The sequence below is a fragment of the Hypomesus transpacificus genome, chromosome 22 (genome assembly GCF_021917145.1).
Source record: "Hypomesus transpacificus isolate Combined female chromosome 22, fHypTra1, whole genome shotgun sequence".
Taxonomy (NCBI): Eukaryota; Metazoa; Chordata; class Actinopteri; order Osmeriformes; family Osmeridae; genus Hypomesus; species Hypomesus transpacificus.
Window position 1 is genome coordinate 8,735,178 of NC_061081.1, and position 27,739 is coordinate 8,762,916.

At 42.2% G+C, this 27,739-nt stretch overlaps 1 protein-coding gene across 1 annotated transcript; it reads left to right on the top strand.

The window, feature by feature from the left end:
- The first annotated feature begins 7,770 nt into the window (after positions 1 to 7,770).
- Positions 7,771 to 25,573, top strand: LOC124484785 (neuromedin-K receptor-like). The gene is made up of 5 exons (XM_047045879.1): positions 7,771 to 9,021; positions 11,701 to 11,889; positions 12,218 to 12,368; positions 23,758 to 23,954; positions 24,795 to 25,573. The coding sequence occupies exons 1-5, from the start codon at positions 8,654 to 8,656 to the stop codon at positions 25,114 to 25,116; spliced, it is 1,227 nt and encodes a 408-aa protein (XP_046901835.1). The 5' UTR covers positions 7,771 to 8,653; the 3' UTR covers positions 25,117 to 25,573.
- The last annotated feature ends 2,166 nt before the right edge of the window (positions 25,574 to 27,739 follow it).

The following is a 27,739-nucleotide window of genomic DNA, read 5'->3' on the forward strand; positions in this document are numbered from 1 at the left end:
TAGTGAAGCACAACTAGAGTATTGATCCAACTAAACACATTCTCATAAGTTCTCTTTTGTGTTCAAGGCAGCCTGTACTGTACAATGAGATGTCATACCCAAAGTCTAGATCTGGGACATTTTACCTTGCGCCTTGAGCAAAAAACGTATATATCTGTTTTGTCCTTTACCTTTCGAACCCTGTTTTGTCATTCAACCACACACAGACACACACTCTTTCTCTGTCAAAATCAGCCGGTCCCCGTGTTATCTGAGCCTTCAAAATTGAAAGGCACTGTGCGTCATGGGCTATTCAGATGGTTCTATCGGCGGTCTCAAAGATAACACTTAGGATAAAATCTTTTCCTGTCAGGTTCTCATCTCAGCTTCCCTTTTAAAATTCCTATATATCTTTCCTGATTGCTTGCCCTGCTGTTGTGTTCTGTAGAATTCTCCCTATGTGCTTTGTGCCAGAGGAAAAGTTGAAAGGGGTGTGCTGTGTACTTCAAGATGAAAGGCAGCATTTCAAGCTTCTTGTAGGATGCTTCTTCTTTTGCTCCGTTCATGGCAATAGAGTCTATTGTTGTGTCTCGCTCTCACTTCCATTTTGGCAATTCACTGTGATTTATTGTTGAGTGATTGGAGACGGATCGTTTATTGGAGCAAGAAGAGAGAATACAATTTAAAAAACAATTACTGGGGATGACAGCCTTGACATAGGCCATTCAATTGTGTGTCATGTTTAAAATTTCATAGGAAAAGCCCAATACACATCTCATTAATTACACTCTCTTAGTCCACAATTGCCCTGTCATTCTTCATGGAGACCCATGCAAACCGCAGGTTTCCAGACATTACCCTAAATGTGTGTGGTAATAAAGGTGCGGGCGTGCATGCCATTCTTCAGTCCACTTCCTCCTCCCTCACGTGTTTCTTTGACTGGAGGACAAACATGACTCTTTCTATGGAGTAAAAAAATATAAATATAAAAAGTTATCTCTCCAGAGAGACAGTTATCTGATTACATTCCCACTGAAAGAGAAGAGGAATAGAGGACAATGCTGGCCTTCTCACTATCAGACCGCTCCATCTGATCCATGTATATATTCTGGTGAAAAGCTTTCATTTAAAGTAACCGGCAAACCTTGAATCTGAGATTTCCTTCTCCTTCTTTGTCTCCACAAAACACCTTTTCACTCTTCTCAGACATTAGATGTATTATTGATTTTGTTGGAAAAAACTAGGTGCTGCTCTGCTGGCTTCTTGAATTGATTGTATATTAAACAGAGCTGGTGGTCCACCTACCTGCTCTACTGTTGTTGTAGTCAAGCAGATAGATGTCACATGTCAAACTTTATATTCTAGCTTTGGGAGTTCACCCTACATGCTTCCATAGCCTGCTACAGTATACTTTAACACTGCCCAAGGGCTGGGTGTTGTGTTGTGTGGTCATCAAACCAAGGTCCAGGCAGACCCCTGTGATGCAAACTGAGGAGGTAGGGAAGTGATTTCTTTAGAAAAAAGGACATTTCCCAAAGGGCAAGAACTGTTGGCAGGGCACAGCACTGGCACACACAGACTTTGTTCAATAGGTAAAAGAAAGATAATAACCACACATACATACACACAGCATATTAGTTAGTTCCAGTTATTTTGAACCTTCTCCCATTCTCAAATTCAGTGTGGGAAGCTACAGTAGGCCTACAGAACAAAACACCAAGGGAGAAATCGTCCTTTCCTTGAAAACCCAGAGTGACAACCATGAAATCTCTCGCCATGCTGCTGTCACTCACATTTAACAGAGCATTTCTGAGAGGTAGGATGTAAACCGCCAGATTGGCCCAAGGCCTCCTCCACAGGTCATTCTAGGTCTACCAGCAGGTGCAATTTACAGAAGTGACGGGAGCATTGATTGGATCTCATTTCACACACCACTAGGTTGTTACCACCAGTAAGCACAGACAAGTATATCAAATCCAGACACATTTGTTGAAGGTGGCTTGGAAAAACGTGTGTGCTTGTAATCTGTGTAATTGTATGTGTTTTGTCGATTACTGTCTGAAACGGTATCCACGTTGAATGTTCTTTGAGGAATCCCTCTCTTCTCAAGTGCACTACCGTTCAAAAGTTGGAGTCACTTACAAATGTTCTTGTTTTCAAAATAATATCCACTAAAATAGCATCAAATGGATCACATATACAGTCTAGACATTGCTAGTGTTGTAAATTACTATTGCAACTGCAAAATGGCAGAATGTTTATGTAATATCTTCCAAGGCTTACAGAAACCCATTATCAGCAACAATCAGTCCTGTGTTCCAACGATACGTTGTGTTTGCTAATCCAAGTTTGTTTTAAAAGGCTAATTCAACATTTGAAAACACACTTGCAGTTACAGCTGAAAACGACTGTGCTGATTTAAGAAGCAATAAAACTGCTTTTCTGTGGACTAGTTGATTATCTGGAGCAGCAGTTGTGAGTTTGATTACAGGCTCAAAATGACCAGAAACAAAAAACCTTCTTCTGAAACTCAACAGGCAATTATTGTTCTGAGAAATTAATGTTATTCTATGCAATACATTGGTAAGAAGAAAACTGAAGATTTTGTACAACACTGTGTACTAATCCCTTCACACAGCGCAAACTGTCTCCAACCAGAATAGAAAAAGGAGTGGATGGCAAAGGTTTACAACTAAGCAGGAGGGTACATGCTGCTTTGGCAAAACAGGTCTGAGTTTCAAAGAAAAAGTTATCAGATCAGTTATCAGGCCAATATGAAAGAAAAGATCATGAGGGTCAAAGAACACAGATACTGGACAGAGAAAGATAAAAAAAAGGTTATGGACACCTGAGTTTGAGGTGTTTAGATGACAAAGGAGAGTTCATGAATATCAGACCAAATGAAAAGATGCTGGTGGAGAACTTGATGCCATCTGTCAAGCGTGGTGGAAGCAATGTGATAATCTGGGGGTGCTGTGGTGGTGATGAAGAGGGAGATTTGTACGGGGTAAAAGGGATCTTGAAGAAGGAAGAGTATCACTCTATTTTCCAATGCCATGCCAAACCTATCCAACTTGTGGGAAGTGACATGGAATTTGACATCACACTGTTAAAATGATGAAGATGGGTTATGATTAATGGATTTATCAGGTTTAAAATTAAACTCTCATCCATCTTTTTAGTATATTCTATATTACTGGAAACCATATGTTAAGCTGTTGATTGATTATTATTAATACCACAAACCAGCAGAAGATATCATAACCAAAGTGTGAAGATATAAGTGCAGCTAGTTCAGGCAGGGCAATCGGGCAGCGCGCATCATCCATTTATCGGGGATGTAAGGCGTCTTACTCCACCTTCCTTTCCTCCGCCCACTACCACACCCATGTTATCAGCGCATATCCATTGGGCCACGTCCGATAAGACGTCTTTAAAAGACGTGCGGATATGCACACACTCAGCCCATTTGTTGTATGATCAGTGCTGCTGCCGCCCTCCACCATCCCCTCTCTCCCCCGTGCTGTCTGTATGTTCTGTCCACCAGGGGGATTATATCTCTATTGCTCCCTGCCTCATATGTAATGTATGTATGTGTTGCAGTGAGGATGCAGGGAGTGCTTCCCTTAGGTCATCCACTCCGCCAAAGTTAAATCTACATGTCCGTGTCATGTAACAATAAATGCTCAAATGTAATACGTGATTGTCTTGACTGAACTGGATATTAGAGTCTGAGGAATGCGGGAGAAGACTAGTTGTGGATATGCTTCTTCCTCTGCAAGCAAGAGGCTCCCAGCTATACATTTTGTTGCATGTTTATGACCCTATGCCCAGACTCTTGTCTGCAGCTGCAGGGTTCAGGGACAGTACCACTAGCCGTAAATTGGGAGGATTGTCGTTGTATTAAAAAAGTAATCAGATGGGGGGGACCAATAGCAAATAACTTCCACAGATTGACAACAAGAATGCCAAAGGTCTGCTAGGTTGTTACAAATTGAGGATTTTCTTTTTATAAAGGTAATGTAGACATTTTACTATTTCAATTTCTAATTATTATTTCTAATCTACTTCCTCATTGCGATGTACAGACCAGAAAACAGTTGTTGTTCATCACCCAGCAATTAAATGTTCAATAACCTGATGAATCTTTAATGAACTCATTAAGTTTGAGTTTAAGTATACATTTTGCACAACCAGCATGTATTTTTATGTTGGCACAGATGAGAGCAGGTAGGAAGGAAAGGAGGGGGGGGGGGGGGAAGCCCAAGAAGAAAATAAGCTTCTCCTTAATAAAGGCCACGGGAGACATTTAACAGCATGTCCAAATTCCCTACAATGCTGGATTAATGTCTTTCTCTAACAGACGCGAGAAGAGCCCGGTGCACATGTTCTGTTTGCTTATTGGCACATGAGCAGACACCCTCTTGAGCGGCTCATTAACCTCATTCCACATGGTCCGGGCTGGAAGACTGCAAGACAGCCCGCCTACAGGGGACCAGTCTGGGGTTGGTAAGGTGTGTACACTCCATACAAACTCAGACACAAACTCCTCTTGAGACCTACTTAGCATATATCTCAACCACGCCGTGTGAGCATCTGTGAATGATTGTGACACTGCCTTAATTAAAACTATAGGCTTACTGCAATATAATAGATCCACCAAGGTCTCTTATAACAACATCCACTTAAACCATCTTTTCCAGCTTGTTGATGTTGCCATTGATTCTAGATGTTTCCCTTCCACCCCTTACCACATCTCTGCAGCTCTTTTTGTTTTGTTTTTAAGGAAAAATCTTTTGCTGCTATTATTATGCTGAGCACAGTGGGATTAGACATTAATGTTGTATTGATGTGAAAGAACACATTTGATGTAAGCAATAAGAGGAAATAGCCTTTTTAGATTTGCTCACAATGTAGGTATATATTGTCAGAAGGATTGAGGATGATATCTCTGTTGTAGAAGAGCTTATGGTGAAAGGTCATTTTTGTAAAATGTAAGTGCATCTTACAATATCTGTTCCAGGATAGAAGCCATAAAAAAGCCAACAATCAAATTATTATTCATGGGAAACTACATGTCATCTTTTCATAAATTCTATGTTGTGTGGGTCACCCATCTAATCTATCAATCATTATACAGTCAATCAACAAAGCAATTTTATTTTGTTGTTTTTTGTTCTCTTGACATACTCGGTAGGAAAGATTTAGAAACACACATACATATCAAATTCAAGTTTGTTTTACTGCCTGTCTTTAGACATTTCCACCAGCAAATCCTTTCCTGAAGCTAATTCCTCTGGCCATGCTCATTTGTACTTGACCCATGATGACCTTTACAATCCTCTTCTTCTCCGGTGCGGTGGACCGGTCTGGGATGCCAGTTAATTGATCTTACTGAGCTGGTCAGAGCCACGGCCTTGAGCCAGTGAGTAAAATACATTTCCATGCTGGGAACATTGTTTTTGTCACCCTTAATTAACTGCTAGAACCTGTGAGTTCACCAAACTCAACTCTTCAGACTCCTACGCTAGGGAAGGTACCAAGGTTACTGTGAGACCTTGCTGTGACAGAAACAGATACAAAATGACAGGATGTGACTGAAGAGCATGTGTTGTCCATTTATGTGGACATTTATTTAGGGATGTCTGTGAGCTTTACACAAACTGGGGCAGGCATACTGCATGGATATCGTATCACCTTCGGCACCCTCTACCCTGCTGACCTGTGCTCTTTCTGTGTAGTTCTGGGTCATGTAGTCTGGCAATACCCCAGGCCTCTCGTCCCATCCTCTGAGGGATGGTACAACCTGACACACTCGACTCGAAAAGAGCTCTGTTGTCTGTTTAATCAATCAGTGCCCACTCAATCAGCAAAAGAAAAAACGCTGACATGGGTAATGTGACACCATACAATCTCTGTTCATTGATCGATTTCACTGTGTGTGTACACTTTAGGTTATGATGTTGACTCATTTAGCAGTGAGGGCTCCACTCACATTTAACCAGCCAGGGTTAGAATCAATAAATGAACACCTAAATGGATGAATAGATTTCTATGGATAATTCTCAATTTGAAATACATCTGACCTCCAGCAGCCTACCAATTTGTTACCTCAATACCCGAATGTTTAATGTTGATCATAGTATTAGTATTAGCATCATTAGTATCACAGTATTGGACCACAATGTTTGGTCCACCTTAATTAGCATTAATTTCTAAGCTTTCTACTCTGCTAAGAATGACATATTATTATGACAGTGGACATCAAAGGCAACCAGAGTCAAATTAAATTAAATTGTGTAATGTTTGAGCACACTGTCGACATGCTGATCAAGCGTGGTGCATACCTGCAGGTGTAAATGTAGAGTATCAAAGAGGCTCTGTCGTATGGGCAGCATGCCAGATCTACATACAGCGTGTAATCGGTTTCCAGGCATGTAATACATCCTTTACACATGTCTCCCCCCCTTTCTTACTGGAACTTAGCCTGTTATTGCCAGTTCACCATATAAGTCAGCAACAGTTTCCTGCAGCCTGATGCAGAAAGCAAGCCTCATGTAGTGTTTCCATCTAAACGTCTGAGGGTATTGGACCAGTAGAAGACAAGGTGGTGTTGGTGTGTAAATGTGGACTTTATGGAGTTTGACAATGCTGTTGTGACAAACAGCAACATCTGATAACCCAAAGGATTGGAGCTGTAAATCACCCATTTTACAATCATGCCAGTTGATAGACGGTTGCTTGTGCATTATAGAAGTGTTTCAGGAAACCTCGGGAGTGGCTTCCTCTTTGGTTTCGGGAAGTTGAGGAGGGTCCTATTCCTCCTGATGTTTTTGGCATTGATCGTTCAGTGTAGGCAGTGGCTCCAGCAGGCAGGAAGAATTGCACAGACGAAGAACAGATAAACAAGAGCGCTTCCAGGAAATCTGGATTGAGTGTTTCTAGTGTAGAAGCACATTGTAGAATGGTGAGGGTGTTCATAGGAGAGAGTCGGGAGAAGTAGGGGCTTTCTATGTGGTGCTCCCTGATGTGTGACTTTGCTGCTTTATATTCTCACCATGCGGACACAAAAATGAGCAAATTATGAAAATGTTAATATCAATAATTCATCATTGCCACCGTTTACATGTTATCATTTTCTTTTGTAGAAGAGCATCTCATTTTTTTTATGCTTACATTTTGAATGCAACTAAATTAAATGTGCATAACACGTTCACATAAAGACAGTGACTATAAAACAACCTATGGATACATGAAACATGGCTAGCATTGGCATCATTTCAATATCCCTGAAGGCTAAACTATCACATTACACCCACCTGCTCTGCATTTCAATCAGCTTGAGGGATGAGAGGATGCAGAGGGCCCATGAACCCCGACCCCTCAAGTAGCTCTCCGGTAGTTTTTTATTATAATTACTCACACGACATGGATCAAGTTGTAAATTGCGGAAACCTTTATCCTTTGCCGTACACAGTGTTGATGCCACTAATAGTGAGGGTTAAACTGTAGAGAAACACTTTGTTCCTCAATTTGCCTTTAAAGGCACTATACAATGATTATGGAACCATTTGTAACAGTAGAAGGACAGTCTGAAAGAATTTTCCAGATGAAATGTCAGACAAAGGTTCTCTGAGCCATGAGAACCTTGCCTTGTTCAGCCGTGTACATTCTTATCGGTACACTCTGAAGATGGATTGCTGAACCATCCCTACACAAAGCTTGTAATACAGAAACTACCATGGTGTTTCCTGGGCTTAATTGCTCCTTTGTCTGATGGATATCCATTTTGAAAGAAGGGTCTGTGGAACCACAGGATAAGAAAAGATATGCAAATATAGATACATTGCAGATAGTTCTGTTTGACATAGAGGGTAGGTAGTAAGACTGATGCAGTTTTAAAAGGGTTGATGTGTGTTCTTGGAAGGAGACACTCATTGCTTAAGATGTGGATGGGGTATGGCTTCTTCTTAAGAGCTCATTAGCCTAAATAAACTGTGGTGGGGTTTGCTATTCTGCTATTTTACACCTATGGAGTCTTACACTCAGAATGCTAAAATGTAATGTATGAACTGTGAGGGATTGTGTTTGTTGACGTTAGATCAACATCAGAATATTTTCATCTGCTTTTGGTTTTGTGCCAAACCGAACTGCAACCTGTTCACATTCTGTTGCAAACAGTTTTTTCCGTTCGAAAAAAACAGCAATGACTAACGGATTGATTAAATAGCAGAGGGATGCTGTCGCTCTAACCTATATTTGTCCCCACTAAGTTTAAAAACGGCAGCCTGCCAAAATCAATCAAATTCTCGCTTTATCTGTGCCATTGGTGCGTCACAGAGTACATTGGCTGTTGCTGTGGACCGCACGCCTGTCTGCATTTAATAGGAGAGTAGAGGGATAACAGTGGATAACAGTGGAAACTTGCCCCACGTCTTCATATCGCAAAAATATTTGGTATTTTTATTCGAAGTCTGAAAGACATGCATCCAGACCAATTTAGTTGGATCGAAAAGGAAATTGTATTCTAAACGTGGAGTAGAGGGCTGTGGTAAAGGTGCTGCCTTACCCTTGTTAGGCTGTAGCGGTGGCATTCTCGGTACTGTTTTCGCGGAAATAATTAATAATAATTTAAAAACATAACTATCTTTGACAAAGTAAACTAGGAACCAGAATGGCTGCAGTTCACAACGGATCGAATATCACGGGGAACTATACCAATCAGTTTGTTCAACCTCCCTGGCGCGTGGCGTTGTGGTCGGTAGCCTACAGCTCCGTACTAACCGTTGCGGTCTTCGGGAATTTAATTGTAATTTGGATCATTCTTGCCCACAAACGAATGCGGACAGTCACAAATTATTTCCTTTTAAACTTGGCGTTTTCAGACGCATCCATGGCTGCCTTCAATACTTTGATCAACTTTATTTACGCTTCCCACGGAGAATGGTACTTCGGAGAAGCTTATTGCAAATTCCACAACTTCTTTCCAGTAACTGCCGTGTTTGCCAGCATCTATTCCATGACCGCAATCGCCGTTGACAGGTATTGGGGATGCAATTGAAATCAATTTGAAGTCATACATTTGCCTGTGCAACTTTTCTCAGTTGTTAAATTCCAAAGGTTAAACACATATTTGAGCATATAATGTGTGTTAATGTGTGTTAATCAGCTCTTATTTGAAATATAAAATATACATATGTTTTTCGCTTACGTGTTATTAAGACATCAGTGAATCCGGCTGCCATTGTTTCCCTCTAATTTGCCTCGCAGATGTTCACTTCCCCATTCACTCAATTTAATTAGCTGGCTACACTAACAGCAAGGGATTGAAAAAGAGGGGGAGTTAGTGTGTGTGTGTGTGTCTGTGTGTGTGTGGTGGTTGGGTGGGGTAGTTGCAGTGCATGTTCTAAGCAAAAGCAAGAATCAAGATGTCCCCTCGAAACAGAAACAACCGAGGCCCTCTTCAACCTCCACACTCTGATGTAGCTCGCTCAGGGAAAACCAAAAACACCTCTGGCCAATAACTGATCCAAACTCCCAACCCAGACAGCTTGGCTAAAACTAATGAATGCCATTTGACAAATTGGCTGGCTCCCGCACCATTGCTGTTCAATCTCAGGCTCTGATAAGTTATTTATGGCAACTCCAGGGGGCGACACCAGAGAGGCCTGAGCACATCCATTTTGGTGATGGAGGCCCTAGTGGGCTGTAATGTTATTGTGTATCCGTTTCACATCACTTCACTGTTTTATGAATGTGTTGTCTTTTACGAAATGGGGAAAGTCGTGTATGGAAAAATTAGAATACTCTCTGGCACACTCTGTGTGTCACTTTTCTATTTCCTCCTCCTACGGTATCATGTCATGAGGTGATTCAAACATGTTCCTCCATGACTTATATATTGACCAGTAAACTTGATCAAAGTTTCAATCATTCAATTAAACTTTTGAAACCCACATCCCACATCTTTGTGAGAGCGAAAGTGTTTGTGTGTGTAGGAGTGCACACGCTGTGTGTGTGTAGAAAGCCTGCAGTGGGTGTACACAGGCTAAGGATGTGTGACTTGAATTTAGGAGATTTTCCACAGTTCCATGAGAAACAAGATGGCTTCCTCCGAGCTACTAGATGTCCTGTCCCCCCCACTCAGAAAATAATTTTCTATACAGCTTATGTCCTTCCATCGAGTTCTGGTTTGGGGACCACAGTGTCCCCTTCATGTCATCACCCTGGAAACCAGACACAAATAATACCTATGATTTGACCTACATATTGTGACCTTGAGTCTCAGACTTTGTTGCCAAAATATGGCGCGGTTCTGTTGACATTTTGAAAATGGCAGAGGTTCTACGGTTCAAAACTGTTCCTCGAACGCTTCCTCAAATACTCGCTGCAGCTTCCCCTCTATATCTCTGTTTACACCGGAGCTGCTGAAGAGACTTCCTGTTGGCTGTCGGATCAAAAACGGATAATGTGTGATATCAACCAGACTAGGTCCCCAATACGTGTGTGCAAGTACACACTTGCTGTGTGTGACAGCTGTCTGTCTGAGGTGTGGTGATTTTTGATAGTTGGATTGATTCGATTTACACACACACAAAACCTTTTTCTCCTTCTCCTCACCTTTAGCAGTTAATGTGTAAAACCTAAGTAGCTTATTTTTTATTGTATAATGTGTAAATATTGTGTATCTTTTGATAATGATAAGTCTAAATTCCCCCCAAAAAATTATCACAAAAAAGAATGGGAGGGAAATGTGCAAATTACTTGGTTCTGTATGTGTACATTTCGAACTGTTTCTAAATATGTTTGAAGGTTTCCCCCATGTACATAGGCTGTGTTTCTGAGTGTCCGCTTCATGTACATATGCCATTTCATTATTTTGAGTACATGCATGCAGACAGAGTAGAGACATCAAAATAACCTTTAAAGCCAGTCCAGTACCCTTAACAAGCTGAGAGCTCTGGCAGATGGCTGGTGTATAATTGATTCTGAATTAAACAAGTGATTCCTGTCCAGTCTCCCATCTTGGACTGAGGAGTGCCACTCAACATAAATAACAATTAATTACTGGAGGCGGTTAGGGAGGTCTGTGGGTATGTCTTCTAGGGAACACCCATCATTGAGGTGACGAGGTGATGAATACCCTCAGACAGTCATGCAAGTATGCCTGCGTTTCAATTAGCATCCTTTACCCTCTACTCTTGACAGTCCATCAGTGTGGGATGTACCAGAGGATGGCATTCATTCATCAGGGTAATACTCAGCATATCTCCTTCCCCATCTCTGCCTCATTTGCAGGCTCTATTGTTCAAATCAGGCTGGGATTTCTCAAAATCCCTTGTTGATATGAATGAAGCAAGATAACCAAGTACAGTGAATAGGATGTGAAATTTGAATTTTCTGTGAAGCGAATTATAAGGAAACAATGACAGCCTGATGTACATTGGCTACTTTTCCCCTTTTAGGGGTTAAGATGGATTTTTGAAGAGTGAGCGAATTGTCTCTAAGTAATGAGAAAAATTGTCTCTATTTGTTTTATTGAATTATTTTACAAATAGGTTTTCCACCTAACAGTTTATATGACTACTGGAAATATGTGAAAAGGTGTCCTCATTTAAGATGAAAGTGGGGAACAATAATTTTTGCTTCATAAAGAAGAAGTCTTAGACCACTGAACCTTATTCTCAGACATCTGGACCCTGTGATGTCTGACCTGCACAGGTACATGGCCATCATCCATCCCTTGAAGCCTCGCCTGTCGGCCACTGCCACCAAGGTGGTGATCGTGAGTATCTGGGCTCTGGCTGTGGCCCTGGCCTTCCCTCTCTGCTTCTACTCCACCCTCCGCAGGATGCCTCGCAGGACCATCTGCTACGTGGCCTGGCCTCGACCCGCGGACGACTCCTTCATGTGAGGGGGCACACACACACACATATGCAGACACACACACCAACACACAGACGCACACACAATACCTATCCCATTATTTCTGATCTTAGTTTCACCGGTCATACTATAAGTCTCTACTAATCCTTTCATCCACTCTCCTACCCTCGCCTCACTACTCATATCCGTCTTTGATACCAGACCAGATTTATATGCTGTGTTGACCTGCCTACATTTTTATCAGTTTCATTTATGTCACACTGTTCTCCTCCCAGCTCCTCCAGTTGGCGTAAGATAATACTGAACCAAATACTGCTTTTGTTGATGGCCGTGTTTAACTGTTTGTGTGCAGGTACCACATCATTGTGATGGTGCTGGTGTACCTGCTGCCCCTAGTGGTGATGGGCATCACCTACACTATCGTGGGCGTGACCTTGTGGGGAGGAGAGATCCCTGGGAACTCTTCAGACAATTACCACGGCCAGCTCAGAGCCAAGAGGAAGGTGAGAGCAGAGTCCTTCTGTAAGACATGATGGAGAAGAAGACAGAATGGGGGTGGTGAAAGAAAGGAAATAGATTTGAGTGGATACTTTAAATTGTTTCCGGTAATTCTGGAGAGTTTTAGTAGGAGTTTTTAAAATCTTCTACCTTCTGTTTCAGTGTGGCAGGAGATAGTCAGGGGAGCTGTCTCTGGCCACAATAATATTTTCATCTCACGAGCAAACAACTCTGACCAAGGTCAAGGTCTGTCAGAGAAAACAAATGGTGCCAACGCTCAGAAAGACAGCCCAATCTGAGGTGATACCTGAATAGACCTGGTGCCCCAGCCCCACCCTCTACAAGGGACCATGAATACATGGCTTAGTTTGCTTAGACCTGCCTGCTCTTTGTCCTCACTCTGCCACAATTAGTATTTTGAATGTTTTCTGAATGTTAATGTAGACTCCCAAGTGCGCTGGGAGTTTGCTGACTCCCCACCACTCCAGTCCAAATGCCAGGAGACAGCACAACACCTGGCTGGGCACTGATGCTGACAGGAAGCCTGCCGTGGAGACCGACAACCTATGCAATAACCATTTGGATCCAAACCAAAATAACTCAGTTGTTAGTTTTTGGTGTCATTTGGATCCATCACTGTGGTCTCATGGCTGTGGTTATGTGCGAAATGTATGAAGTGAGCTCTGTTCAGCGATGCTTGCTTTTCTTTGCGAAGAGTGCTGTTCTTAGCGAAGTGTGCTCTGCTTAGCAAAGTTTTTCCCCTCAGTGAAGTTTGCTCTTCTTTGCAAAGTTCGTTCTTTTTTGCAAAGTGTAGGGTGGGAAACTCTGAAGCGTGTTCTGTTACAGTCGTCATGGTTATTTTGTCTGTGGTGCCGTGGTTCAACTCAATTTAATTAGCTATGATTTGGGGCCCCTGCCATAATGCTGCCATTGCCAGTGGCATTGAGTATGCAGCTTGAAACCTCTTGTCATTAATGAATACTTCAGACTACAGGGAGGCTCCTTATACTCCCATGCAGAGTAAATGAGCCTGCCTGAATTAATAATAGACAGAGTAGATCCCAGTACATGGTGTCTGTGATGTGCGTGCATTCGTATGCGTTGCAGCAATTATAGAGCATATGTTTTTATCTTTCATTCCCTTTTTCCCTTTAATCTCCTGGTGCATCTTGATCTTCATGTTGTTGCGGTATGTTTTTTTCCCCCACTGCCCTGCCCGAAAATGATTTTTTTTATGAGTCCTGCACTCATAAAAAGGGACAGTCGCTGCAAATTAAAAGTGGGTCAGAACATTTCACGTCCTGTCTGTACACAGACTCTCCTCCCTCCATATCCCTGGTGTAACCATACTGGGTTTTGAACGAGTGAGAGTCGACTGTGAATGTCCTTCCCCCCCGGGGATAATGTCCCAGGTAGCGTAAGGTTAGGTGTTGCTGACCCCGCTCAGAATCTGTTAGGGGAGAGAGCCCAGGCCTTGAGCACTACTGTCACAGATAATATAGATACTGAGACTATAAAGGCTTAGTGTCACTTTCATTGTCCACGGCCAATTTTCCGAGCATCATGTTTTTCAGTAAAATGCTGTTAGAGCACAGGGCACTGAGCAGATCTATTTGATGTGGACAGTGAGGTTGTTGCAACTTTTTTTGCGTATTAGATAGGGCTGTCAAGTGATCATTTGTTGTCTTTATTTGCCTAGGTCATTCAACTCTCTTTGGCAAAAGACGTGATTTAGTTTTTTCCCCTATGTCAACACAGATAGCTGGGCACAGAAACAGGCTGAAAACCCCAACCATGCTGGATGATTGGATGGTTTTTAGAATTTACATTAAAACTGAGTGGTCTGGTCCCTGAATGTGTGCTTGGATGGTTATCTGGGAGAGTCCTTGAAGAAAATTTAAGCAAGCAGAAATTATAGGCATAAAATAAAATAATGATCGAGTCTAACAGGGGCTTTGTTTTAGTAGAGTCAGCCTCAGCTTGTCCTCTCTGCTACCTGCAGGGTTGTAACAGGGCTTGGTGTGGGCAGGTTGTGACAGGGCTTGGTGTGGGCAGGTTGTAACAGGGCTTGGTGTGGGCAGGTTGTAACAGGGCTTGGTGTGGGCAGGTTGTAACAGGGCTTGGTGTGGGCAGGTTGTAACAGGGCTTGGTGTGGGCAGGTTGTAACAGGGCTTGGTGTGGGCAGGTTGTAACAGGGCTTGGTGTGGGCAGGTTGTAACAGGGCTTGGTGTTCAAGTTGGAAGAGGGCAGCAAGCCATCGAGAAGCAACAGTCTCTTGACTATCATTATTATCTCTTATCATCTTCACAACTAACAGATTCAGCAGTGAGCTCCATTGTTTTCTGTTTAATCCATTCTGTGACAATCTCTGACAAGTAGAATCTATTAATGTTTGGCCCTACAATGGCTTTTCCCTGGGAAAAACCCATCCATGACCATGTACCAGACAGATGACTTGTGCTGCTCTGGAAGTGGACTTGCATACTCAGTCCCTCAGCAGACAAAATGTGTATGCATGTTGTTGTGTGTGTTGGTCTGTGTATTATCTTTTAGAGTGTTATTGCTAGGTTACCCGAGAAGACCTGATTTTTAATCCTGAAGGCACACGTGTGACAATGCTAGAGCCAGCTGAAGTGTGGTGATATGAGGCAGAACTGCAGGCACCACTGTTAGTATCCAACTTGTGCTGCAGAATGTAAACAAGCTTTGTTATAGGGCGGCTGGTATGTGATTGACATCACGGCACATTAGTAAGTAATACTTTATTTATGTAGCACATTTCATACAAGAATTGTAGCTCAAGGTGCTTTACATAAAATCAATAAAAACAATAATACAAGTGATAAAAGTAATTAAAATGTATGGGTAATTTGTTCCATAGTTTTGGGACGTATTTGACTAAGGCCAAATCAACAATCTTCTTATGATTGCTTCTGGTGACCTCTAATAGGCCTGCATTTGATGATCGCAGTGTTCTAGCTGGTGTGTAGTTTATAAGGGAGTTAGCAATGTAGCTAGGTCCTTGTCCGTGTAGAGCTTTGTATGTGAGGAAAAGGACCTTAAAGTCAATTCTGAAGGTAACAGGGAGCCAGTGTAAAGTAGCTAGAAGTATAGCAGCCTGGATGTTCTTGAGAGACATTTGAGGTTTCTGGCAGGCTTAATTGTGTGCAGTGTGCACATTTCGTGCTTCCCTCAAAATCAATGACTGAAAAGTGTATGATGTTTTGAAAGACATGCTAATATAAGTCTGACAGGCACTTTCAGTACTCCGCCTGTTGCCACCTATGGTATCAACTCATTTTTTAACTTTTGTGTCCAGGGTGTAGATGAGACATGGGAAGCCATGGTTTGTGTTTCTGATAGAACTTTGTTATGTTGTGGGTACTCTTAAAAGCAGCACAGAGAAATGTAGGGGTATGTGGGTTCTTATAATGATTGACGGGAAGCAGCTTTTGATTTCTGCTAATATTGGCACAACCATGGCAACAATCTGAAAGGCCTTTGTAGTAAGGTCTGAGTGGGTTGGGGGTCTTGAATATTTATAATACTCATTTCTGTCCAAGAAAACAAATGTAAATGTTCTCCCCCATTTCTTACATTCTCAGGAACTTTGTTCTCAGTGGCTCATCTTCTTCCAGTAGTCCTGAAACTAACAGTTAGTCATTTACTGCATAATGATGCATTATAAATCCAATGAAGTGGCCATGCCCTAAGACCACCCTTGGCAGTTGCTGCATGATTCAACATCAATTAGATACATTCATATTGTCATTAGAGACAGATTTTCAGCAGATGAAAAATTATGTTCTTCTCCCACTGCTCTGCTCAAATGTTGTTGTTGTTATTATTCTTTTCCTTAATCCTAATCCTAATCCTTAATGGATGTCTAACGGGTTATTAATATGTATATCTCTCAGGAACTAAAAAGCAAAAATTTGATTGAGAATATGTTGACGAAAAAAGGAGCAATAAACAGCAGTGGAGCACACTTCTTGCATTGTTTAAGAAAGGAAGTCACCGTTTTTAAGGTTTGATACAACTGGCACTTCTCTTAAAGATGTTAAGAGGTTATTGTGTAAATAAATTGTTTAATTATACATTAATATGGACAGAATTGTGAAAAGATGGATACCCTACAAGTTGTGAACAGGTTGTTTGTGTCTGAGAAATGGAGCACACATATTGACATCCAATCATAGCAATTTAAAACATGAAGGGTTTCAGCGAGACCTACTAATGCTGATGTGCTGGTGTACTGATGATTGAGTGCATGTGAGGAATACTGTTGTGAACAATTCTCAAGGATCCTTCAACAAATTCAAAGTAATATTAAATGGCCTATATGTCTTTCTGTTGGCCTACTAATTTCTTATACGTGGGAGTTTCATCAATCTGGCCATTTTAATTTCCCTCATATCTTTAGCTCTTGTTGTCCCTGAGAGCACAGTCAAATTAGTTAAGTAGGAACCAGGAAACACGGTTTCACATTGGGTCTTTGAAACAAAAGGACCAAACGACTTGACAGCTTTTACAATTCCCTCTGAGAATACTCTAGAGTAGACCTTTTAAACACATTAACAATTTTCTTTTGTTACTGTGTGATGAGAAAAGGGGGCTACAAAGGATTTTTCCTCAGTCGGCATGCTGTTTTTCAGTGCTATAAAAGACTATTTGAATTCTGCTTTCATCCCAAATGACAGGGACAAATTATTTTCCTTTTTAACACTGCAGGTACGTGTAACTAAACAGTGTTTTCAAAGATAACAGCTTGATTTTCTTTATCAAACCACTTCCATTGGAGGTTGTTAAGGTTTATTGATTGGCTCTCTGTGGATTTCTTCCATCCTTAGAGGAAAGCCCAGCAGGTAGCCAACATCCCCACATGTGTGATAACCTGTTGGACCAGAGAGCTCTGTCACAGCCTGGGTGTGATTACCCAGTGACAGAGCGTCTCCAGATGAGCCAACGTGCAGAGCCGTCACAGCACGTAATCAGCTTCATATTCCCAGTTTCCCCGGCGTGACCATCACATCCCACAGTGCACAGTCGTCCTGCAGCACTCCTAAAGAAAAGCTGTTTGTCCAGCTGTTTTTCAACGAACGACAATGATCAAACAAATGTTTGGGTAAGAGCACTTCCTGGACTCTAAATCAGTTTATTTGAGGTGCTCTTTGGAATGGGGATATGTGTGTAACAACGATGATGATGATTGTTTTTTTGAAAGGCAGTGTGTTTAATTTGTATGGTATTTTACTTGATGTTGCCACACTGCGTATGTGTGCTTGATCTGGTCAGTTTTGATTGCAATACCTGTGATTTCCAAAGGGCCATTTTCAAAGGGTGATTTCCTTGTTGCGGACTTAAAAGTGATGAAAAGCTCAACTTTTGAGTGTGTATGGATGCGCAAGGCCAATCAGAGCACAAATGTACAAAAAAAAATCCTGCACAGTAGTCTATCAGTATGTGGCACAACAATGTACAGAATGTCCACCCTGTGCTGCACTGAGAATGCAGCATTATGCCGTGGTCTCATTAAAGCATTTACATTTGTTTGTGTACACAGGGTGGTGGGTGTGCTGCATTGTGGTCAGGTCTGTACAAATATGGTATCGTGAGAACACGACATGGAGGTGTGAGTGTGGGGCTGGTCGGAGAAGGCTGGGGCTGGTCGGAGAAGGGTGGAGCTGGGGCTGGTGACATGAGGGCATGGCTTGAGAGCAGACATGCATGTGTTTGTTTTACTTAGTGGTCGATAAGGGCCCCCTGGCTGTTATTTCCATAGCAAGGATCAATACAAGGGAAGCCATTTACTGTGTTGAGTGAGGATCTATAGTGCCAGGGTCTGCGTGTGCTGACACATTTGAGCAAACTCAGCCATTTTGTCTCGTTTTAACCGCTGGTTTTTGGGGGATGACCAGCTCAATTCAATGCTTTTTCAGAGAACAACACAGATATGCAAAGTTTCACATTTAGTTTGAGGGTACAACAATAACAATACGTTATAACTAGTGCTGTCAGTTTAACGCGTTATTAACGGCGTTAACGCAAACCCAAATTAACGGCGTCCATTTTTTTATCGCGCGATTAACGCTCTTTTTGGCCTAGCAAACTTTGTAGTTTTTTTTCACATGCTGTTGCAACAACTACCGAAGTTAGAAAAACTACAACACCACACCGGATCTAGCTAGACCGGAAACAAAACAACAGGCACGCCACACACTTGTTTGGCTTGTAGTGATGGGAAGTTCGGTTCTTTTTACTGATTCGGTTCTTTGAATCTCGTTCAGTAAAATGAACGAATCTTTTTTCGAGTCATTTGTTCATTTCAGGGGGGGGGGAAACGAATCGTTCGTTTCCTCTTGCTACAGCCTGTACAGGTCACGTGAAAAATGATCCAAAGACTCGTAGAAAGACCGAGTCGGGAAAGGAACGAATCGTTCGTTTCCTCTTGCTACAGCCTGTACAGGTCACGTGAAAAATGATCCAAAGACTCGTAGAAAGACCGAGTCGGGAAATGAACGAATCACTCGTTGAGAGGACTCGTTACTCCCGAGTCCTTATAAGGATTTGTTCAAAATGAACGAATCGTTCACGAACGACACATCACTATTGGCTTGCGATCCGGCTAAAGCGTAGTAGCAGAGCCCGTTTACGGATATGAGACATTCTCTGGTAGTAGGTTAACTTTACGTTTTGAGTGGATGGCGAGCGCGAGACGCCGAAATGGATGCCAATAAGATTCTGAATGGAAAGTTTACTTTTAAAAAGTTGCCAAATGGTTCCATTGACAAGACCAAAGTGATCTGTGTGTTTTGTCGTTGTAAAATGAGCTATCATTGCAGCACGTCCAGTCTGAAATACCACTTGATGGCCAAGCACACAGATGATGCAAATTCTCCGCCCCCTCGTCAAAGCCAGGCGATTGCAATGTTGTTTTCAATAACAAAAAATATTTGCACGAAGCAATCCGAACCACTTTTCCATGTTGATAAGAGCATTAAAATTTGAAAAAAGAATGGGACAAAAAGAAATCAAGGGACATTTAGAATAGATAGAAATAGAAATGTGCGATTAATTGTGATTAATCGCGAGTTAACTATGACATTAATGCGATTAATCGCGATTAAATATTTTAATCGTTTGACAGCACTAGTTATAACTGTACATCTGTAGCTGGCATTTGTAGCAGAAATTTGTAAAGTATAGACTTGTTTTGAATTACTCTCAGATACAGCACAGTAATATGAACAAATGTCAATGTATCTTTGTGTTTGATATTTTAATTAAATTCCCTAAGTACAGTATCTCCAATCAGGCGTTACTTTTCCAATGAAAAAACACTTAGCTTCCAACCTTCCATTCTTGTGGATAAAGGCTGATGTTTGATCTACTGCAGCTTTTTGTACTGCCCTTTGTAAGTGTTTTCTTTTTTTATACACAGCTAAGATGAAGAGAAGGAATGAGTCAACACCATTAGCAGTCTGTCAGGTAACCGCAGAGCCAGGAAGAGCTAGATTAGATAGACAGATCAGATGGACAGACAGATGGCGGGAAGGAGGTTTTGAAGCGTTCTTTTGAGCACCATAGCAGAATAGGTGTGTTACTGAAAGTGCTCCATTGCTCAAAGAGCATTGCACACAGAGCGTACACCACATGCCTGATCCCACTTCTACATCATATAATACTGAATATATTGGCATTATGGTTGAATCTAAATCCATCCCACAAATATACTGTCGGAAGTTTGGTGTGCATAGCGTAGATGACTCACTGTTGAAGTTTTATTTGAATCAGCCTGTGACATCAAAATCTCTCAGATGTCTGTGCTGGTGAAGGACATAGCCCGCCTCATTTCCTGTAGCCAGGGGCAGCGCTCAACCTTTCAAGCTGCTGTTGCTTCCAAGTCAGTAAAAATGTGCATTGTGTTCTCGGCATATTGTATAAAATGGGCACTATCTAGACTGTAAACACTAACTAGACTGTAAAATACATGCATGTCGGTTCTAACCACAATTGTCAGTTTGGGATTGGGGAATTTCCTGTTTTTTCCTACCATTCCACAGTGAGATATTGCACGGAAAAGTATATGGGGAAAGTTGATGAGGTAAAAGTGAAGCTAAACGATACAGTAGTTGAATTAGGTCATTTGAAAGGAGTTTCTTTATGGATGAAATGTTGGCTACCTAACTAACAGCAAGACAATATAAAGTGAGTACTTAGTTTCAGTAGAAACGCAGTGAATTTGATATTCATGTTAATTAATTGACATGCATAAATCCAATCACTTGACAAGAACCGTTATCCAGGTGGTTAGGGATACAATAGCATCATGTTTCAGAACTAGACTGAGAGACTGAAAAGAGACTGAATCAGTTAGCAACATGACGTGAGTATCACCAATTCTCGGCATGCATACATGTACCGTTACACCCCTAATATATATTTACTGTCAAGTCTCTCCTTCTTCTTCCAGCTCTCTTGTATCTCTCTCAGACCTGTCAGCTTTTATGGACTAATAAAACAAATCCTTCTCACTGGATCGCCCACCCATAGACTCTGTCCTCAAAGACATTTAGCTGCTAACCTTGCCCATTGTATACAGTACATGGATGTGTGTGTGTGTGTGTGTGTTTGGTACCTGTACACTACATAACCTGTGTGACAGGATGTGGGAGGCCGTCCCCATGTCAACTCTGAAGGTGGTTGGTCTGAAGAAGATCATTGTGCCGTGCTCTGGATGTGGCTGGGCTGCTCTCGGGATTTCGCTGTGGTATTTGTCCACCTTGGGGAATGCACAGCAGCCTAGATACGTAGGAAGGGAGACTGTAATTGGTGGAATGTGAAACCTGCCATATGTGGACTTCCAGTAAATACCTCATCAGTCAATTATGGACTAACTAGAGCTGTTTGTTGTGTGCATGTGCGTGAGCTATTGAGTTTGTAGCTTACCAAAACCAAAGGCTTGGAGGCTTTTTCCAGGATATTTACTGTGTTTGCTCTCTGATGATTTCATGGACAAATGGCCTGACATATAGTCTGTACTGTCTTTTGGGAACAATAATATGGGAACTGTCTGGAGTCCCATGTTGTCACTTGAAAAGTTACCAGAATTAACAAAACCATCATGACCATGAGATTAAAAACGTCCCATCTTTTGTCAACACAATTGACAGCACCTCGGTGCATCATTTTCTGACAGCAACAGTCCAGGCAATCTGAAAGAAGACCAGATAAGATGACTTACAGATGATAGAGGAACTCTGTTCAGCTCAACTGATGTATTTGTATGCCAGACCTCAACTTCTATTCTTATCTATGCGCAAGCAACGCCTGGCGGAGAATATGCTGTGTTTGGCTTGTGCAAGACTCAAGTCTCTCTTTCAAGCACGATTATTATAGTTTTTTGTTATAGCTTCGCCTTTTGGAAGAGAGTCCAATTTGGACAGGAGATGAGACCCAGATGCCGGGCCCACCCCCTGAGACGGCCTTGGGGTTCGGAAAGTCTTTTCTCAGCACCGTAACGCCGAGAGCAAAAGTGAAGGGTCTGACCTGTTCAGCTGCTTGGCCAGCACTGCACGTCCTGCCAGCTGATTCTCCTGAGGTCAATGTGGATGAGGGAGAGGGATGGGGGAGTGGGGGATGGGTAAATGGGGGACTATTGACTATTTAACAGAGACATGTATAGTGCTTTCAAGTACCTGAATCTCAAGTGGATAGGATGGAGGGTAATGTGGGAGGGGAGGGGGAGTTTGGGGGTGGACTATTCAACAGAGAAATATTTATAATGCTTACCTGATCTCCTTAAGTGGACGGAAATGGGAGAGAAGGTAGAGGGGGTTCTGTCAGGAGGGGGGGTAGACTATTCAACAGGAAGATATTTGTAATGCTCTCGAGTACTTATAAAATATATATAATTTCTGTTTGGAAGAATTAAGCCAATTGACAACTTACTTTGCAGCAAATCTGTCCGAAAATAGTCCTGCTCTGCTCCATTTGTCTCCAAGGTTGGTCCTTCATTTCCTCACCATTGTAGAAGTGCAACTGCTTGACGTTCACTTATTAAGGGGGCGTCCACTTTTCACCTCAGAGACCACGGGGGGCCCTGTTTCCTGCAGATCTTCCTACACAGAACAGCAGTGGAATCAGAATGATCCCCATCGTTTGATGCGGATGAGCAGTGGGGCATCATCCTCCCAGAGACATGAGGCTTCGTCTCTGTTTAGAAATGGCCTTTGGGGTGGAGGGGTCATTTGGTCTGCTGGTAACAGCTTGCTGTATAGCATGCTGGATAATCACATACTGTATATAACATGCTGTATACTCGTATACTTTATATTGTTTCTGGGGATTGTCTTGTATGTTCGGTTGCAACATTGCCTACATAAAGAAATGGTCAGTTCCTTTGACAAGGGAGATGCCTTTGCCACATCTTGATGAGTTCTGTTTAAAGTTGCTCGAATACCATTAGAACTGAGCAAGCCACATATTGACAGTTTATTGATTCTTTACCGTTTTTGGTTCTGTCAGCACGACGGTCACTCTTATCCGTCACAGTTGAAATGATTGACACTGCTGAACCATAATCAATATTTCAACCCATCATACTAATCTCTCCCAACTGGGTGTTGAAGCTTGTCTTTCCTCCCTCGAGAGAAAAGATGCACGCAGCATCTAATAAAACAGTACCTTAATCATTCTTATATTTTTACTCATTTTGAACTAACAGGAAGAAACTGAATGGTAAAATAGCATCTGACTTTCGTCTACCCAGTTTGTCAGTTTTAGTTATATGTTACTATCAAATTCATATCAAAATGAAGGAAAATATCATATTGTTTAAAATAATAGTACAGAAATATAATCAAAAACAAAACTGGAGAACATGTAGACATGACATCACAGGACGCTGTTTTGTAAGTAAGTCAGAGTTAACTCCAGAAGCAGTGACATGTAAACACAGTTTAACTTCATTTACTCCAGTGAAACATACTCGTAAAATGCCTTACTGCCTTGTACTCAGAAAAAGTTCTGGGCTGGTTTTATAGGCCTGTATCCCAGCCCTCACACGTCTCTTTGGTGTCATTTTTACAGACTCACCCTCACGGTGGCTTATTCTACCAGATATCCAGTTGAGATGGTCTCACCCCCTGCTGACCCCCTGATGCACTGGTCAATGTGTTGTATGTGGCAACAGACTGGCCTAAAGTGACATCAGTAATCATTTCTTGCCATGGTGTACAGCTTGTCAAGGCTCAACCATTTCACATTTCAAAAAAACCTTTCTTATTAAGTTTGGTGTGCTGTTATTTTGTAATCCTCGAGGTACTTGCTGGAGATACATCTCGGGTTCTCCCTGCTGGTCCCTCACCCGTTGTCCTTTGTGTGCTGTGGTAGGTGGTGAAGATGATGATCATCGTGGTGGTGACCTTCGCCCTCTGTTGGCTGCCGTACCACGTCTACTTCATCGTGACGGGCCTCATCAAGTACCTGAACAGGTGGAAGTCCATCCAGCAGGTGTACCTGTCAGTGCTGTGGCTGGCCATGAGCTCCACCATGTACAACCCCATCATCTACTGCTGTCTGAATAGCAGGTAGGCTAAACACACACACACACACACAGATCAGAACATAGTTGAGTGCACAGATAAAAAGCTTTCCTGGTGTCTTCTAACCAATAGAATGTTGCCTCATCTTGCTTTTGAAAATGAAAGGCTGTGTTCTCAGTTTAGAAGGCGCCCCTCTAGCAAAGTGGTCCAATAACTCTGGCTGATTCTTTTAATCTATTCTGTGATTCATGCAGTTCATAAACATGCTCTCAAGTGGGACATTATTGGGTGGATTATTATTATTGTTAGACAACCCAGTAATTATGTGTGATACTTGTGACGACACAAACACACACAGAATGTTCTGAGTGAATACATTTTTCCATGGCCATGAGCATTGTTTCTGCGAAACTGAACATAGCATGACCATACAACAACATGAAAGAGACATGGGGCAGCTTCAAGCACCCTGCATGGTTTGGGCATTGGTGTATGGCAGTGCATGAAAGGTGAATAGCAAATAGGGCAATTAGGGTTTCACGGTAATTAACTGAAGTGCAGGGTGCCTCTTTGTCCAGAGTAAGCACAGCTCTTATGGGGGACGTACAATGTGTTTGCCTCCTCTCTGACACTTGAGGCAAGTTGTGGGGAAAATACATCAGTCCCCCTTAAATGCCCATGAAGGCTCATGCCATTGTCCACACACAGTAGGGGCAAGTTGGGAAGCTGCTGCCAACATACTTTTGTGGACGCAACTGTCAGCTTTAACGGAAAAGTGGGATTGACACCCATTTTTCTCCTCTCTCTTTCTGTCTCTCTGTTATTGCTTCTCTTTCTCTGTCTCTCTCTGTTTCTCATCACCTGCTGCCCCCCCCCTCTCCCCAGGTTCCGGGCGGGGTTCAAGAGGGCATTCTGCTGGTGCCCGTTCGTCCAGGTGTCCAGCTACGACGAGCTGGAGCTGCAGACCACCCGCCTGCACCCGGCGAGGCAGAGCAGCATGTACACCCTGTCCCGCATGGACACCAACACCATGGTGGTGTACGACCCCGCCGAGGGTGACGCCGGGAGTGGTGGGGCTGTCCAGAACCACGCCACCGTCAACAGGAAGAATATCTCTGTGGCGTCGCGCCACGACGACTGCAACGGGAATGGGAGAGCGGTCAAGGCCGGGATCGCCCCCACAGTGGAGGCCGAAGAGTTCTCCTGAAACAAAAGCGAGCACGCTCACACACTCACACAGACAGACACATACTCTCGCATAATTAGACACACAAACAGAAACACACTCAGGGTAGTTGTGTACTAAGTTGTATCAAGACAACTAATAGTCAATGTTTCCAAACCGAACGCACACCCAAGTAAACAGCACAAACATGAGAATTGAATCTAGTTCACCGGAACAGGTTTTTGTAGTAGCCTTTGTGAACACCATCCTTTTAGTTCATCTCAAGTACAGTTGAGCAAGGTCGCCGTGGCGTGCCGCAGCTCTGCGGTTTGTCTTGCTTGGTTTGTGTTGTAGTGGTTTCATTTTAGCTCTAATCCCATGAGGGTTTCTCCCATATACCTCATTGAGGGTTCAGGCCATGATCACAGTGCTCAACCTTGGAACTGATTAGCATCTGAAAGGTCGTGGACTGTGGTAATTAGCGAGGGCACATGCCTGGCAAAACAAATGATCCTTCTTGGACTGATTATTGGGGTGTGCTTGCCGACGGCGAGCACAAACCATTGTTATTTCACATATATATTATTATTGTTTATTTTCGCGCCCCTAAGGCTCAGTCAATATTTGGACTACATAGACAACGCCGATGTCAAAAGGTTCGTCTTGGTCGCGATTGCGTTGTTTCTATCGGGATTTATGTTCCGTTGCACGGTTGAGGTTTTAATTAAGTTTTTGTGGCAAAAGTGAAGCTAACAGTGGCTAACGTGCTAGCCACAGTCGCTGACGCTACTGACGTCACTAACGTCACAAAATATCGCGTGACTACCTCTAGCAGAACATTAGTTTAGCAGCTTGTTAACTTCTGGGAGATAGCTAGGCTAACTGCTGTACTGCAAGGGAGGAGCAGAAACGCCACAAGCAAATAGGCCAGGGTGATAACTATTTACTCATTATACTTTTACTTTGCGATTTGAAACACAATTGTGAAGTGTAATGTACAATATAAGCTGATATAAGGAAGTAGTTACGTCTACTTTCGGAAACAATAGTCTACTATTTCACTGAAGCATTAGCATCATGACATTAGCCTCTTGCCCGGACAACACATACTACAGCGGTCCGTGATGCATCTGTTTTCAATCGTTAAAATAAACATTCTTCTCCAATACATTTTCGTTGTAGGATTTATTATGACATATTACAAGTAAACGATTTGGGTGAAATTATCATTACCTGTGGTGTCAAACTAATGTAACTCACTGCAACACTGTACAGTAGCCTAGTAGGGTACTTACAAAACAGCGTTAGCGGCTAGATAAAGACTACTAACAGAACAGCGCTAGCGGCTAGGTAAAGACTACTAACAGAACAGTGCTAGCGGCTAGGTAGCCTAGTAGGCTACTGTAGCTAACAAAAACATCTCCACAGCTGTTTACAGTACTGTAGGAAGTCAAACGGCGGCACATGTTTTTGGTGAAACTATCTAACTAGTGACTACTAACCTGAACTCCATTGCCAAAGCCTAAACTTTGTCAATCTGTTCATGAAAATAATTCATTTCAGCCTAGACCGTACAAAGTAAGTAACGTTAAATCAAATTCAACCAACGCAATCGCGACCAAGACAGTCTAGTAGTAGTTGTAGCCTACAATCTACCAGGGCAGCTTCTCCACACAGCAGGGCTATATGGCATTTTGCCTGGTTACTGACAATGATCGCTACCACTGACATTCTTATGAATGAGTGATTTTCCCCTAAATACATGTCAAGCTTATTTACCATTTTTGGGGCATATTTTCAGTTAGCAGATGATACTATTTGAATCGCGATTCCATCTGAGATAGCTAGCTACAGTACTGCTGGTAACGTTGTTGTTAAACTAAATTTCAAAGGGGGTTCTTTATTAATGAATTAATGCAATATGAGTAGGCTAAATGCCTGAAAATATCACGAGAATGGAAAAACTTACAATGACGTTTAAGTCATAGAGATTAGGTCAATTTTTACACCGGTCTGCCAAATGTATTCGTTTTGATTCAACTATGAGGTTGCTGATCACCATTCCCTCTTGCAGGGGAGATGAGAAGACAACTATTTCATTCTACTCTTCACTCTTAGTATTTTGAGTTGTAAATGAGCAGAAAACAATGCTTTTAAATCTATGTAATCTTTAGCATATAAATAATAAGTAGGCTATGCATTTTAATATAAAATATATAGAAATGTAATTTAAATACGGACCCTTGCAACCAACACAAGTAAGCAAGCACACCCTACAATTTCCCCAGAAATCTCTAGTTTTGTTTATTTCTTGAGCAGATCCCACAGTTTACATGGTCACGCCAGTGCTGTGTACATGATCCAGCATATATGGTGATAAGTTTGAGCTCTTCTTTTGCGTGATACTGTGATAATGTGGTCATGTATCAATGTCTACAGCCACTTGGAGACTTGCCAGTTATTGAACTTGCAAGAAAAGGTGTAATCAAGTTTATGTGTTGTGTGTGTGTGTGCTGTTACGGGTTTGTTGCCCATTCATTTTCCTGTCAGACCAAGTCAACATGTAGTACAGCTGACAAAAACACAAGGTTATTGTCATGCTGTGTGGGCCTTTTTGATCTAATTCATGATGCCTGGCTGGGCATTATCTTAAAATGGGACTGTT

What these genes read in the sequence shown, in the direction of transcription:
- LOC124484785 (XM_047045879.1), top strand. Translation starts at nt 8,654, where the DNA reads ATGGCTGCAGTTCACAACGGATCGAATATCACGGGGAACTATACCAAT. An exon ending in ACCGCAATCGCCGTTGACAG is followed by an intron (nt 9,022 to 11,700) that starts GTATTGGGGATG and finishes TGACCTGCACAG; the next exon opens with GTACATGGCCATCATCCATC. An exon ending in AGCTCAGAGCCAAGAGGAAG is followed by an intron (nt 12,369 to 23,757) that starts GTGAGAGCAGAG and finishes GTGCTGTGGTAG; the next exon opens with GTGGTGAAGATGATGATCAT.